Source organism: Thalassophryne amazonica, chromosome 23 (assembly GCF_902500255.1).
Source record: "Thalassophryne amazonica chromosome 23, fThaAma1.1, whole genome shotgun sequence".
In the NCBI taxonomy this organism is placed as follows: Eukaryota; Metazoa; Chordata; class Actinopteri; order Batrachoidiformes; family Batrachoididae; genus Thalassophryne; species Thalassophryne amazonica.
In genome coordinates, this window is record NC_047125.1 from 31,156,066 (window position 1) to 31,172,867 (window position 16,802).

A 16,802-nucleotide genomic window follows, 5' to 3' on the forward strand; every position below is an offset into this window, starting at 1 on the left:
TGCAAAATGTAAATTTCTTCACGATTTGGTTGGTATATGTGCTTGGCGGAGGAACAAATGATGTGAAGGTACCATTTGTGGGATTATGACTGCATGCATCTCACTTTCATTCCACTACGGGGCTTCATGCAACCCCTTGACTCGTGCGCGGGTTAGACTCTTTCACTTTCCCTATTAGTGGGTGAACAATCCAACGCTGGGTAAATTCTGCTTCATGATGATGAGAAGAGTAGAATTGAAGGATCAAAAAGTGACATCGCTATGAACACTTGGCCGCCACAAACCAGTTATCCCTGTGGTAACTTTTCTGACACCTCCTGCTTAAAACCCCAAAAAGTCAGAAGGATCGAGAGGCCCCGCTTTCACGGTCTGTATTTATACTGAATATCAAGATTAAGCAAGCTTTTGCCCTTCTGCTCCACAGGAGGATTTCTGTCCTGACCGAGTTTGCCTTAGGAGACCTGCGTTACCGTTTGACAGGTTTACCACCCCAATCAAACTCGCCACCTGCCACAGTCCCCGGCGCAGGTCAAACCCAACAGGGTTGGGAAACGAGCCCCAAGCGGGTTCTCGCTTCCCAACCCTGCTGGGTGTGACTCTCCCCCACCAGAAAAAAGACTGCAGAGATAAGGTTTGCGATCACGTTTTCCTGAAGTAATTGATCCGTGAAACGAAATTTGTAAACTACTTAAACTGAAAGAAAATATATATCATGAATAATATTCACATTTTGCAACTTGCGTTTTACAAGACTTGCGTTCACATTTTGCAGGATATTTTATTAACTGTTTGCGGATAATTCACGATTTGCAGCAGATTCACGTTTGAAGGTCAACAGGCCTCTCTTGCTCACCCTTTACATAAACGACTTACCAAACCATGTCAGTTGGACTGACCAGAAGGAGTTTTTACTTCCTGCATGAGTGTAATTTCACAAAGCTATACATTGCTCTCCTTAGACCACACTTGAATACGCTACAACCGACTGACCCAACCAAGAAGAAACGGATTAAAACAAGAGCATTCGTACAGGAGGGTCACCAAAGTAATTCCATACCTCAAAGATCTCAACTACACAGACCAATTGAAGAAACTGATATGGCAAACACAGAGTACAGGAGCGAGATGACTGAAAGCGATGAGATGATGACCGACAGATACCAAGATGAGGTTAAACCATCAACATCGACAGTCACGGCCAGCAAAACGAGGGACGGTGACTTCAGGTACTGATGGTCTACACTTGGCTGGTGATTTCGAAGCACCAGTTGAAGCCAACCAAATTATCTGGACCCAAAGGACCTTTCACCCCTAACCTAACAAAGTAAACCTACGTGACGTCAGAGAACCGGTATGTGTGCTTTGTGTCACATACTCACAGTCCAGGTGCTTCTTCTTGGGTCCGCTGACCTCGTGTGTGGTGGCTTTGCACACAGCCTTGTTGACAGCTGATCCGGTCATACTGTGCTGCGCTGCCGCGATCCGATCAGTTATCGATTGGCCCGACATCGCTCCGATTTCTCTTCAATCGACTAAAAAAAAATATATATCGATCAGGTCAGTGGATCGACGTAACTTCACACGCGAGTGGAGATAAACGGAAGAAGTGGGAGGACCTTCAGCGTGTGTGGTTCACAGATACACCAAATCCTGACCGAACAATATTACAGACTTAACAAACCGGGCGAGTCTGTGTTAGCTAAAGTTTGCGCTGTCGAACCAGGAAAGAGTCCCGCTGTGGAATCTGTAAACGCTGGAAAGTACTTTATGGCCACAAATACGCATAGTTAACCTAGCTTTAGTTTAGGGATAAGCAGGGGAAAAAATATATATATATATATATATATAATCCGTCTGAATTCACAGTCTGGAGATGAATCAGGACAATCCCACAAACAAATCTCGAGTTCCTCCTCCACGTCAACTTGTCGACGTTAGCTCGGTTTGTTAGTTCGCGAAAGCAGAAGTGTTGCAGTAACCCACCGCAGGATGGAAAAAGTCACTCACGGGTGGGTAATACATTGTTGGATGTGTACCAGCAGGGTGCTGCTTGGCTGACAGCCTAGAACAGGTGCGGTTTTTCCGCGAAGCAGCGGGTATTGACCCGAGAGCTAGCGGGGTTTAGCTAACCAGCCCGTGAACGCCTCACGGCTGAAGAAGAGCGGAATTCAAAAGCACAGCTCCGGCCGCCGTCAACTCCCCTCGGTCCGTCCTCAGTCCGTGCCGTCCGCCGCTCGCTGTCTCCACATCACCGGCTCGTTTTTCACCAGTCCTGCCGCCTGTAAAGTCTCTCCGCGCGGACTGACTGACTCGTCGCCCCTCCGCCGGACAAAATGGCAGCGTGAAAAAAAAATCAGCTGATCTCACAACCGCGCTGCCTTCTAGACATCCTCGTGGGCTCGGAATCCAGAGTGCTCTGTGGGATTTTCCATTTAAGCGCTTGCTTTCGAGCAGTGTTGCCAGATTCCGTGAGAGAAACAAGCTCCATTAAGTATGAGGAGCTTATCCGGTCAAAGGAGGCGCCAAACATACAAATGTATTATTTTATTATTCATTTTCCAATAAAATGATTTACTGCCACTAGTCGTCTTCTTTCAGTTGCTTCTGTTAGGGGCTCACATCACCAGTCACGGGTATGTGTAACTTACATTACTCACCCCTTTTGTGGGCATGAAATCAGAACCTCCAGGATGGGAAGCAGGCAGTCTCCTGACCTCACTCCCCAACGCCAAAAAAAAGACGTTCAACAGCCGAGAGCCCATGGGTCTGAGGTTTACTAACTTCTCCTGCACAGCACCACCTGCTGGCCGCCATTACACGTCCTCAGCACATTTCATTGACCTTCTCTTGACTGGTGGCTCCATCTTCAGCATCCTTCTCCCTACATACCCTGGGTCCCTCCTCTACACATGTCCAGACCATCTCAATCTTACCTCTCTGACTTTGTCTCCAAACTGTCCCACCTGTGCTGTCCTCTAACATGTTCATTCCTAATTCTGTCCATCCTTGTCACTCCCAAAGAAAATCTTCAGCTCTGCCTTCTGTTTTTTTGTTAGCACCACACCTCTACTTTCCCTTCTTCACCCACTCCACCCTTCTTCAACGCCCCACCACACGCTCCATTACTTTGCATAGTTGATCTCAAGTATTTAAACTCATCTACCTTCACACTCATCTACTCCCTCTTGCTCCTCCTGATTTTCATTCCCCTTCTCTCCAGAGCACATCTCCAGCAATCCAGTCTAGTCTAATAGTAATACTACAAAAATAAATTGAAAATCACAGACAGATCACACACCATTGAGTCTGACAGTTCACTCAAGCCAATTCAGAAAGTTTTATTGGGACAAAAATGATGATATTAGAGATAAAGAAGTTTTATGTCATGTCCAGTTAGCTTTATATTCCATTTGTATTTGATTCAGTTTGTTTTAAGAAATGTGAATTCTAATTAGGATTATCAACTCTTCTTTCACCCAGTCGCCATCCATCCACACACATTTGTTGAAATCCATCCTGTACTTTTTGCTTTCATATGCACTTACTGTTTATCCACCTTTAAAAACAGTAATAAGTCAAATAATATTAATTCAAATTTCATCCAATATTATTGATTGTTCTTGAACGTATCATTATTCCACCGGACAATAACTGCGTGTTGCCTTTAAGGAGTCCCGGAATTTTTTTAAACCAATATATGAAACCATCATCTCTGTGTTGCAGGATACCAGCGGACTTCTATCTCTGCTCGCCCCCTTAAATGCGTTTACATCAGTCCAATTTTTAAGGTGGCTCTGCAGCATTGTCCTTGCGTGACTCCAGACTGTGGAACACAGTGTGCTGGAAATGAAAAAAACACGACACTTCTGCGTGGCAGCAGCACCTTTAACTCTAATTAACAGGCTTCTGTTCTCTGCCATGTACTATTCTTTAATATATGTGCAACCTTTCCCACGCACATTTTAGATGCACATCTGCCACGTGACTGTGAGACGTGTTCGTGGGTGATTCAATAACTCAAGGACATTCAGACAGTCTTGGCATTTGGATTAACAACGTTATGAATTGCGTCCTATGTGTTAAAACACAAAACCTCCATGAACCAGATCTGAATGTATATTTGACAACAACAGATAACCGTTATTATCAAGATCACTTGGGTTTTGGTGAAATTAACTGAAAAAAAAAAATTAAAACACTGCATGTGTTCACTAACCTGCTCAAAAATACCTGGAAAATAGACTATAGGAAAATAAAATCATGTAGAAATCCTGCAGAATTCCTAACGGATTTTCTATATGTAACCGAGCGACAAATCTTCGAGGCTCCCAGTGAGATTCAAACATCAGATTTCTCATTTTAATCACAACCAGTTCAGCCTAAATGGAATCCCCCCAACACACACACACACACCAATAAGAACATATTCCAACTTATAGGAATCCTATAGGAAAATAATCACACAGGAATCATGCAGAAATCCTATAGGATTCCTATAGGAAAATAAAATCAGACATGAATCCTTGAGGATTCCCTGTCGGAAACCCTCAAAGAAAAAAGAAATCTATGGAATTCCTATAGGAAAGAGGTCTTACAAGGTCCAACTCTTTTCTGAACCCCCTTATTTCAGCGGCAGGGAGCTGGAGAATAAAGAGCCTCGTCCCCGGCCTCCCCTCTATGGGGCTCAAACCTGCAGCTCCTGCATCCCGTGGACCCTGGAGAGTGTGTTCCTGTGATAGTTTCAGAAGTCTTTGCTGCACCCTGCAGTATTTTGCAGCTGAGTGAGAAAAACTGCACACTATCCCAAACCATAGGTGAGTTTCTGGAACTATCGACCTCCACTGACCTCCCATATCATTCCCGCCAGAGGGGAAACGACTCGCCACGATGTGACAGTCGATACAATGAACCACCAGGAGCCGGGGAGAAGAGCCAGACAACCAGCCGACATTCATCAGACCCGGAATGTGAGCTGCTGAAAATAAAAACCTGAATATTTACTTCCAGCATCACAGACAACTGTGTTTCTTGGCAGAATTCCTGGAAGCTGAGTAAAGCGAGTGATCAGGATCCTGATGGAGATTCAGGACGTCACAAAAAAAAAAAAAACCCACAAAAGAAAAAATAGTTTCACAACATGGGACTGTTTTGGGAGGGAGTGAAGAAGAAGAAGAAGCATCATCATCATCATCATCATCATCATCCATAATTTGGTGTTGATCAAAATCTGGCTGTGAATTCTGGATTTACTTAATTTTTTGAAATCAAGAAGACCAATACAGAATGTTTGTTTCATTTATCAGATTGTTTTCATCTGATCATCATAAACGTGTGCAGTGATGGATTTTTCCAAGAGTAAGATCCCCCAAATTTTGGGATCCAGATGTAGATTCTGGATCATTTCTAAAGGCCCCTTCACACATAAGATAAAACTGGGCAAAAGAAGCAGAAACCGGCCAAAAATCTGTGAACAAACATTTTTATTTATTTTGACATTTAGATTATTTTTTTCTGGATTTCTTTTTCACCCTTTTATATAGTGAGATGGGCCAGTTTGTATTGCATTTTAGTCACTTACACATAATTTAATAAACTTATAAGTTTGTACACACACTCAACAAATACACATTTTGAGCAGTTTTAGATAATGATTTGGAACTATCACAGTCTGTAATTAGCATGAAGCTGCTGTACAGCATGATCAATGGCTGTAAACATGCAATAATCCAAATTTTAAAATACACACTCCGAGGATGGTTCTGCCAAATCTGATCACAGAAGTGAGGAAACACAAACTCATTAAATGGAGCTGGTTTGCCAGGTTTGATGATCTGTGGCACAGATGAACATCCTGTGGACTCAATCAGCTGCTTTTCATTATAATAAATCATTTTTGCACTTTCAGTTCATAATAACATTATCCTGACGATTGCTGCTTGAAGTCGTTTGATAGTGCCAGGGTACTGAGAGGACAACTGGGAATCAAACCTGCACTTTATGGGACACCTCGCTCCACCCTCATTCCCACTTCACCATCACTCATCCCTCCTCCTCCTCTTCCTCTTCAGCTTGTGTGTGTTGCCATCTGCAGGACAAAAATCTTAACTCCATATCTCCATGGCAACTGGTGGATGTGGGAAGCCCCCCGTAGCCCCTGGCAACAGACTCTGTAATAAACCTGAGGTCTATAAGCAGCTGTCAGTCACAGGAGTCACCGCTTTGCCCCAGAGCCAAGGTGATCGGAGAGATTGTGATAAATCCATTAAAAGGAGGGAGGTGAGACAAACTGGAAACAATGTGGACAACGGGAAGAAGGAGGGATTACCATGGTTACGATGGAGGGAGTTTCATCTTCACACAAGTGGCACCAAAAAAATATGGATTAAAGTTTCCCTCTTAGAACAATTGTGCAATTTGCAAAAAAGGTGAAAATAATTGTGAAGCCTGGTGCAAATGTTATCTGACAGATATAAATAAATGAAAATAACACCACTTTGACAAGAGGGAGGAGGTTTTGGCAGATGATTAAAGCCTGTTAAATATTTTCTTACCACCAGGATTTGTTTGATCCTACTCATTTCATCCTGATTGGTTGGCATGAATGAAAGGATACACATTCTCTCTCAGGATTCCAAGCTGGTATCAACAGCTCTGCAGGATAAAGCTTCATTAAAATGTGCACACTCAAAAATCCCGGTACAGATTTGATTGATGTCTGATACTAATCTGAGCAAATGTGAGGATTTGTTCTTTACCTCATTGATGGTTTTCATTGTTTCATATTTAGATGGTTGATTTAGTTTATTCTTCTGTTTTATTGTATATGGTTTTCCCTGTGTACATCCATCTAGTTTTCATTTTGTGTATTCATCTGGTTTCACTTGTGTGCATCTGTCATGGAGTTGGTCCCCGAGTGCAGGACTGTGGCTGCTCACTGTAATTAGGATGGGTTAAATGCAGAGGACAAATTTTGTTGTGTGTGTGTGTGTGTGATATATACAATAACAATAAAGGCTATATTCTATTCTATATTAATCTAGTTTTCACTTTGTGCATCTGTTTGGTTTTCCATGTGTGCAAGGTTCTGGTTTTCTTTTTGTGCATCCATCTAGTTTTCCCTGTGTGTATTTTTCTGGTTTCCATTGTATACATCCATCTAGTTTTCACTTTGTGCATCTGTTTGGTTTTCCATGTGTGCAAGGTTCTGGTTTTCTTTTTGTGCATCCATCTAGTTTTCCCTGTGTGTATTTTTGTGGTTTCCATTGTATGCATCCATCTAGTTTCACTTTGTGCATCTGTTTGGTTTTCCATGTGTGCAAGGTTCTGGTTTTCTTTTTGTGCATCCATCTAGTTTTCCCTGTGTGTATTTTTGTGGTTTCCATTGTATGCATCCATCTAGTTTCACTTTGTGCATCTGTTTGGTTTTCCATGTGTGCAAGGTTCTGGTTTTCTTTTTGTGCATCCATCTCATTTTTCCTGTGTATATTTTTCTGGTTTCCATTGTATGCATCCATCTAGTTTTCACTTTGTGCATCTGTTTGGTTTTCCATGTGTGCAAGGTTCTGGTTTTCTTTTTGTGCATCCATCTCATTTTTCCTGTGTATATTTTTCTGGTTTCCATTGTATGCATCCATCTAGTTTTCACTTTGTGCATCTGTTTGGTTTTCCATGTGTGCAAAGTTCTGGTTTTATTTTTGTGCATCCATCTAGTTTTCCCTGTGGGTATTTTTGTGGTTTCCATTGTATCCATCTAGTTTTCACTTTGTGCATCTGTTTGGTTTTCCATGTGTGCAAGGTTCTGGTTTTCTTTTTGTGCATCCATCTCATTTTCCCTGTGTGTATTTTTCTGGTTTCCATTGTATGCATCCATCTAGTTTTCACTTTGTGCATCTGTTTGGTTTTCCATGTGTGCATGGTTCTGGTCTTCTTTTTGCGCATCCATCTGGTTTTCCCTGAGTAGTTGTGGGCGTGTACTTTGTCTTGTCTCCACTTCATTAAGACACCTGTCATGTATATCGATGACACACTTGTCTTGCATTTTTGTGTATTTGTCACTGTGCATCTGTCCATGTGTTCACTTTGACTTTGTTGGTTTACCTGCCCATCGTTTCTGTGAAGTTCAGATTCCTGTCAGTGATTTTAGCATTTTCCTGCATTTGACTAAATAACAACACACATTATCTTAATGCCTGTGTCATGCTTGGATTCTATTCCTGCACATCCTTTGACATTCACATCAGAAAGAGAGGCATGGGTTAAAAACAGGTCTCTGTTGCATAGTAACGAAAGATGAATACATTGTGAAATTTGAAATAAGACCCATATCTGGAAAACCTCAGAGTATCAAAGCACTGTGATGTCTGGTTTGCATTTACCCTCACCAACTGCATAGATGAGGGTTTGTATTTTGACACGTTGGGAAATTAGTGTTTCAGAACATCACCATATATAAAATATAATGCAATGCTAAAATACCCTCTGCTGTATGAGCATGTAATCAATGAAAGTGTGTGTAGAAAGAATGTGACTTTTTGACCCCTTAGAATATCTCAAGGTTAATCATCTTTGAACTGGTCCAAGGTCTCTGTCCCAAGAAGAAGACCCTGGCAGTAATAGGACTGGACTTATGCTGAGCACAGACAAACGGACGGACGCAAAGTCTTCGCAATACCCGATGGTCATATTTTGGCCTCGGGTAAAAAGTATGGCTATAAATAGACAGAAAAGCGTCACATCTGAGCCGCAGCACGATGGAATCAGTTTCAAATGAAGACATTTGGACCCTGTGCTTTCAGAAACACTCCATAAACACAAATAGTGTTCAAATAATCAGATTTTAGAAAGTCACAATTCAAATAATACTTATACAGCACTTTCAAATCAAACATACAAAGTGCTTAAAAAAAAATGAAATGCAATAACATACAGTAAAACACCAACCATATAAAACACAGGGATGTAAAATAAAAGAAAAAAAATCTAAATTACATTAAAAACAAAGTCAACATCTGTTAAAGAATTAAAGAACATCACAGATTATCAGCATTTAATTAATGAAATTCATGTGTTTAAAAAAATTCTGGAAAAAAAATATACTGTAAAAAAGATTTTGATCGAGCAAATGTTTTAGATAAAACCTCTGGACTATCAAAGACATAGAATCCACTCATAACGGACTTGTCTCATCGTTGTCCAAAACTGTAACAGAACATGAGCTGACAAAAAGCAGAACTGATGGTAATCCAATTTAACTAGCCGTTTAACTGCCTTGGTAGTTTGGACATGTACTTTATTATTTTTCATCAAAAATTTTTCTATAAGTGAAATAATTACATTTTGAAGGGTTTTCCTCCCCAATCAGGTTTTGTTTTTCCAAAATGTATTCATCTCAATATGTCACATTTTTTTTTATATTTCATCTAGTTGGGCATATACAGTGTTAAATCCACTCTATCACAGTGTTAAATTACTAATCGAGCATTGCAAGAGTTTTGAAACTCAGAAACTGATATGATCAAACTGTCACAGATGTGGTTTCATATGTTCCAGGACGCTTAAGAAAACAGTAAATTCACCTGTTTGAAGAAAGTCATTTGAAACCCCCCCACCCCACCCACCCCCAGTGATGACATCACACTATCTATGTCTAATTCAGAGCTGTAGGTTACTGGTTGCCAACAACCAACACAGACGTATCTGAGGATCCACAGGTAGAGGCCCCCAGACAGGACGGCCGTCAGTCCCAGCAGCAGCAGACTAATGAGAGACTGTGGACTGAACCAAGTCAGGACAGACGAGTGAAGAGAGTCCTCACTGGACATCTGGGCTACAAGGCAAACCAATAAATAAATAAGTAAGTAAGTAAATGAATAAATATATATACAGTGAGGCAAATACATCTTTGATCCACTGTTGATTTTGCAGGTTTTCCCACCTACAAAGAATGGAGAGGTCTGTCATTTTTATCCTAGGTTCACTTCAACTGTGAGAAACAGAATAAAAAAAAAAAAAATCAGAAAATCACATTGTAGAATTTTTAAATAATTAATTTGCATTTTATTGCATGAAATAAGTATTTGACCACCTACCAACCAGCAAGAATTCTGTCTCTCACAGACCTGTTAATTTTTCTTTAAGAAGCCCTCTTATTCTGCACTCTTTACCTGTATTAATTGCACCTGTTTGAACTTGTTACCTGTATAAAACACACCTGTTCACACACTTGATCAATCACACTCCAACTTGTCCACCATAGCCAAGACCAAAGAGCTGTCTAAGGACACCAGGGACAAAACTGTAGACCTGCACAAGGCTGGGATGGACTACAGGACAACAGGCAAGCAGCTTGGTAGAAGACAACTGTTGGTGTAATTATTAGAAAATGGAAGAAACACATGATGACTGTCAATCTTCCTCGGTCTGGTATTCCATGCAAGATCTCACCTCGTGAGGTAAGGATGATTCTGAGAAAGCCCAGAACTACACGGGGGACCTGGTCAATGACCTGAAGAGAGCTGGGACCACAGTCACAAAGATTACTTTAGTAACACATGATGCTGTCATTCTTTAAAATCCTGCAGGGCAGCAAGGTCCCCCTGCTCAAGCCAGCACATGTCCAAGCCGTTTAAAGTTCACCAGTGACCATCTGGATGATCCAGAGGAGGCATGGGAGAAGGTCATGTGGTCAGATGAGACCAAAATAAACCTTTTTGGTATCAACTCCACTCGCTGTGTTCAGAAGATGGATGGACGGATGGATGGTTGAATGAGATTTATTGTCATTTTCATTACAAGTGCAACAACAATGAGATTACGTCCACAGTCACATTTCCACAGACAAGATACAGCAATTAATCCACAATTATTACTTGTTTACCGTAATAATGGCACACATCAGAATTAAGACAACACATATACATTTGACGTTGTTTATGTGCGCTAAACTTGAAATAGTCCGTTTTCCAAATTGAGGCAATGTGAGTGTGTGGTAGCCACTGCAACATGAGTCCTGCCGCCGCTAGCTTGGGGGGAATGGGGACCTGCCGCAGCTAAAACCGCGCAGCCCCTGGAGGGGAGAAGGGGGGCGTGAGCAGTGGCCGGGATGGGGTGTGTGATGGGGGCAGGAGGGGAGGTAGGGGAGAAAGTGGAGCATGCTTCAGTCTTTGTCCATGTGTGAGTCTGTCTGTCCTTGTGTACTGGAGTAAGAGGGAAAAGGAGGTAGCCAATCTTCCCAAGGCCGTAGAGATTCTTCTGGAGGAAAAACAATGGGCATTTTATCCTTGAGAGTCTGATAAGCCTGCCGTGTTTGTGGTTGAGCAGTGAAAAACACTTTTCCAGCTTCACATGAACAAACCAGGGTCCAATTATGAAAATTCCCCATCCTCTGAAATCTTCATCTTCTCCTGCAAGGTGTGCATTTGCTCATTTGTTATCCAATTTGCGTCTGAGTTCAAGGGTTAACGCAGTCTGAGAATGCATCCCCTTACCCAACTCATTAATCATGACGGACAAGCGAGGGGACGTGGTTTTGGCGGCAGCCGTCTTGCCAATCTTCCGGTAGGTCAGGGCAGCACATAAGCCAATAAGTACCAGCCCTCCTATTATGAAACCAAATATGAATAAATCCTTGATATCCTCCACAGAGAATGGCGTAAAGCATGCGACCCGCCACACCTCCCAGGCATTGAGAACATAGCCCGCAGGGTAAGTTCCATCCGGGCACACAGGGTCCTCCGGCCCTGATCTTCTTGTAGAACAAATGGTGTCAATAGCATTCAGAGACCAGCTGATCAATTCCATGATTAATCCAATATAGTTTGAAGAATTCACAGCCTGGTGAAATAGGAACTTTGAAGGTTGGAGTAGATATAGAGGAGAGAGGAGGAGATGCGACCGTCCTCGTCGGAGTCCCAAGAAGAAAGATGAGAACAAACCCAAGAACACTGTCCAAACCGTGAGGCATGGGGGTGGAAACATTATTTTTGGGGGTGCTTTTTTGCAAAGGGGACAGGACAACTTCACTGTATTGAAGGGAGGATGGATGGGGTCATGTATCACGAGTTTTTGGCAAACAACCTCCTTCCCTCAGTAAGAGCATTGAAGATGGGTCATGGCTGGGTCTTCCAGCATGACAATGACCCCAAACACACAGTCAGGGCAACTAAGGAGGGGCTCCGTAAGAAGCATTTCAAGGTCCTGGAGTGACCGAGCCAGTCTGCAAACCTGAACTCAACAGAAAATCTTTGGAAAGAGCTGAAACTCAAGATCTGGAGAAGATCTGTATGGAGGAGTGGACCAAAGTCCCTGCTGCAGTGTGCAAACTTGATCAAGAACTACAGGAAACATCTGACCTCTGGAACTGCAAACAAAGGTTTCTGTACCAAATATTAAATAAATATTATGTTTTCCTATTGTATCAAATACTTATTTAATGCAATAAAATGCAACTTAATTATTTAAAAATCATAAAATGTGATTTTCTGATTATTATTATTATTATTATTATTATTATTATTGGTTCTGTCTCTCACAGTTGAAGTGTACCTTTGATAAAAATTACAGACCTCTCCATTCTTTGTAGGTGGGGAAACGTGGAAAGTCAACAGTGGATCAGATACTTATTTGCCTCACTGTATATATATATATATATATATATATATATATATATACACACACACACACACATTTTTTTAAGGCACTTTATTGTAGTTATGAGGGATGCTAGGGACCGCCACCGTTAACTGCTAAATAAGACAAAAAAAAAAAGTCATTTTGTGTGTTTGGACTGACAGTTGCAGGAATATAAAAAAAACATAAAAAAAAAAAAAAAACAAGCTGCCCAGCAGCACTGAATATGTAAGCAACAAACTGTCTCAACAACAAAAGGCTGCACCTGCCAAAATACGTTCTGAAGTACCTTTGTGGTGATCACAGTCTTTGAAAGTACAAAATCGATGTGTGGCTTCTGCATAAACACATTCAGGTATAAAAATCCTCCTTAGAGTCCAATTATCAGCACGCTGGAACCAAATGATGAATGCACTCAAATCACTCACCTCGACTAAAGTGGAGAAACAGCAGCAGACTGATCAAGATCTTAAGAGCAGAAGACATCTTCACGGTGAATATTTAGACCAGATTTACTGAAAAGAGAAGAAATAAAGCTGATTTTGATATGTGGCCTTCATTGCTCGTAGCCTAAATGTGGACGATCATGAGACAATTCAACAACATTTATTAGTAATTTATGCTTAAAGCTATAGTGTGCAGGATTTAGGGGTGTTGGTTTTGCAGAAATGGAATATAACATTTATTAACCATCTGTTCATTATTCATTATTATATAATTACCTGCAGTTATTAATTCTTGTATAATTCCCAGCAACAATGAATCCATGTGTTTTCAAACGCTTCGAATCGACCCTTCATATCTACACGAGGGTGAAGTTTGAGAACCCTCATTTTTGTGAAATAAAAGCTCACACATACATCTCACAAGAGAAGGCAAGAGAGCATGAATCTGCATCACCAAAGAGATGGAAATGTAAAGGGAAACAGTCATTACCGGCAAAAACAAAACAAAACAATGCAGTCTGCAACCTCACCACTAGGTGACACTAAATTCTATACACTAACTTCAATACAAGCTACTGAAGGACTTCTCTAAATATTTTTATAATACATTGCTGACTCTCTCATGATGCAAAGAATCTTCACAAGTCCTGGAAAACCTGTGCTTATGCCCACCAGTAGGTGGCGTAACAGCCCAGGAAATTGAGTGCTGAGCGCACTTATACTCTTTTGAATAATAGCTGTATTAGGAAAAAATAGAAACATGATGTTTGCACCACCCTGCCTGTTTTTGATTTCAAGAAGGTCGGCCAAGGGCACGGACTTCCCAACAGGTAATGTCAAGCTCACAGGCTGTCAGGCTTTGAGGTTCATCTTCAAAGTGCTTGCAAGGTCTTCCAAGACCTCCATGGTCCTTTCAGTTCTCCATACATTAGCATCTTGGGGATCATATGGTCATCCATGCACATGACATGTCCGGTCCAGTGCAGCTGGCTGTGGATCAGAGGAAGTCCACGTTTCTCCACAGCCTCCAGGTTGGAGACCTTGTCCTGAACTGTGATGTTCAGGATGTTCCTCAGGCATGGACATGCAGCAACATTGGTGCTGAACTTAAAAGTTGCTGTTGTTCAAAAGCCTGTTGTTGAGTCTGAGAGAGACAGAGCGTGCTTAGTGATGTGCATAGAGAGGCCATCTGCTGCAGGATGTGCTCCCCAAACATCAGAATCTGTCAACAGGACTGAAACAAAATCATCTGCACAGGATTTGTAGTTGGTTTATGATCAAACGTGTCCCAGTGAAACATTGTAGGAGCAGAGTTATGATTTGCAAAATTACAACAGCTGTCAAGTCCAAATACTTATGAACCTACTTACAAGGTTTCTGGTATTTTTCTAATGAATATGACTTTGAATAAAAGCTTTGCAATGCTTCACTTACTGTCTTTAAGGGCTGATTCATTTTCTCTTCTTAGGGGAAAAAAATTAATCATATCAAATCATAATCAAATCTTTTCTCTTTTTTTTTGATTGCTCTTAATCTGGTTTGCTGATCATTTTCCAGATTTGTACTCAAGGTTGCACATTGAAGTCTATTGATTACTAATTGTGTTATTTTACTTAAACTGGAATTTACCAGAACTTTATTTTCCACAGTTGCAAACAGGCTCAAAGAAATATGAAAATAAAATATGATGTAACTGTCCTAGAAATAACTTCAGCTGACCTGTAAATAAATAATGTTATGAAACATTGTTATTATGATGATCATAAACACAAATTAAATGTCAGGTAGAGCTATTTATAGTGCAACACAGAAGTGTGCAGGAGGAATGCGATCTAAAAATTAAAGGTGCAATATGAGCAACAGAGACATTTTCTTTCAAAGATGTAATGTCTAAAATACAAGATTCAAACCATCAGATCGGCACAATATCAAATCTTTAAAGAAACTGACCCCGAAATGAAAGAAGACCATGACTTTGAGAAGAACATCACGTGTTTCTGCAAAGTGAACGAAGTGTCATAATGATGCACGTGACTAAAAGCTGACAGACGAAATAAATCAACAAAATGACAGAATGAGTTCAAACACAGATTTCCTTTTGCTGTCCAGACTCACAGATCAACACGTGGTCTTCAGTCCCTGCTGGCTTTACACCTTCAGACAAGAAGAAAGAGCAAGAATCCATTTCTCAGAGGAAAAATCAAAGTGTCCAGATGAGAGATTCAGCATCTGCTCAGCCTGAATATTTCAGCAGAGACCTCGGTCAGAACCCGGGCCTCAGTCAGTGCTGATCCAAATCACCACAAACCCATCAGGTGGAGAGAGAAGAAAGAGGCTGCATCCCAAAATAGAAGCTCCTGGAACAAAAACAAGGAGCTGCTCCTGCAGGAGCGATGCAGGAGTCTGGAAGGAGAACAGGGAGGCAGGGAGCATAGAGAAGGTTTTATTTTTGGTTTAAAGTACACAGCGAGGGACACCCTGGAATCACAGCTGGAAATCAGTGCAAGAAGCAGAGGCTTGTCGCGCCCTCTAGTGGCTCAAACTGCTTCTTTAATTTTATCTGGCAAATTGTGCAATATTTAAAACTGTAAACCAAACTATAATAATCTCTTTTTGGCATATTTCACATACATTTAATAAAAAACTGAAACAATACTCGTGGTTCCTTCCCTGTTTAAAGGGGACATGTTGCACAAACAAGCAACAGTGGCCTCTAGTGGCCACCGAGACTCCATATTTCGCAACAATGCTTCATAAATGGCACGCAAACAAAAGCCCGACAAGTCCAGACATGTCCCACTCTTCCAATATTCTGATTGATGCTGTTGTTGTTGTTAATTTTTCGGATGAGCCCGGATGTTCAGGGTCGCCGCAGCAGATCCAGTACATATCTGCGTTGGAATACAACAAGTTTTACGCTGTATGCCCTTCCTAATGCAACTCGGGTTGTACATGGAGAAACGTACACTTCCAAAGTGGACTCCCAACTGAGAACTAATCCCGACCTACTCCACTTCACTTCTGAGATCTGACTTTGGGAGTCAGAGTAAAGCTCTAAACATGGAGCCTCAGCAGTTACTTCATCTGAAATGGTTCAGGGTTGGGATTAGGGTTAGGGTTAGAGTTTAATTTTTCTCCAATGTACAAACAGTCTGAAAATATGATCAATGCCTTCCTTTCTAAACCACTGCTTTGGACATTTCTGGATGTCATGCAGCAGAATTCCAATACGTTCCAATTCCAGAAGGGGAAGTCTGAACACTCTCACCAATGTGCTTGCTCGCGGGGTGGGTAAGGGCTCAATCTACTTGTGTAAAGTGATTTGAAGGACCTTATTTGGTGTTGCATGAATAAATTGAATTGAACCAAGGAAGAAGTTGGGTCCAGTACCAGGAAGTTCAGTATTCAGTGGTTCCCCTTCTGTGGTGGAAAAGAACCTACACAGATTCTGCGTTGGACCTCTGTCACCATTCTCCAAAACAATGAAAAAGGTAACTTTTGGCAACTGTAAATCATATTCTCAGCTCAGTCTAACAATTCCCAGTAGGGCATTCAGAGAGCACATACCTCTGCTAATGTGGAACAATCCTGGAATTGTGCATTGGAATCACCAGAATTATTACGTTTGCAGCTCCAATTCAGCCATGACGGCAAGAAAGAGAGAAAAATGACAAAATGTTTGACAATCTGTAACATCAACAATTCAAGCAGTATCAAACTTATGAAAGA

General features: G+C 41.3%; 1 protein-coding gene across 10 annotated transcripts in view; it reads right to left on the reverse strand.

The window, feature by feature from the left end:
* si:ch211-200p22.4 (phosphatidylinositol-binding clathrin assembly protein) overlaps positions 1-16,802 on the reverse strand; it is a 118,461-nt gene that overhangs the window by 100,192 nt on the left and 1,467 nt on the right. For 6 of the 10 annotated variants that reach the window (XM_034164298.1, XM_034164301.1, XM_034164294.1 and 3 more), the window contains exon 1: positions 1,380-1,509. In XM_034164298.1, the coding sequence (XP_034020189.1) occupies positions 1,380-1,509 (130 nt within the window). Of the gene's footprint in view, positions 1-1,379; positions 2,337-12,321; positions 12,333-16,802 lie in introns of those variants that run through there. The other 4 variants (XM_034164299.1, XM_034164297.1, XM_034164292.1 and 1 more) reach the window with 2 other exon arrangements.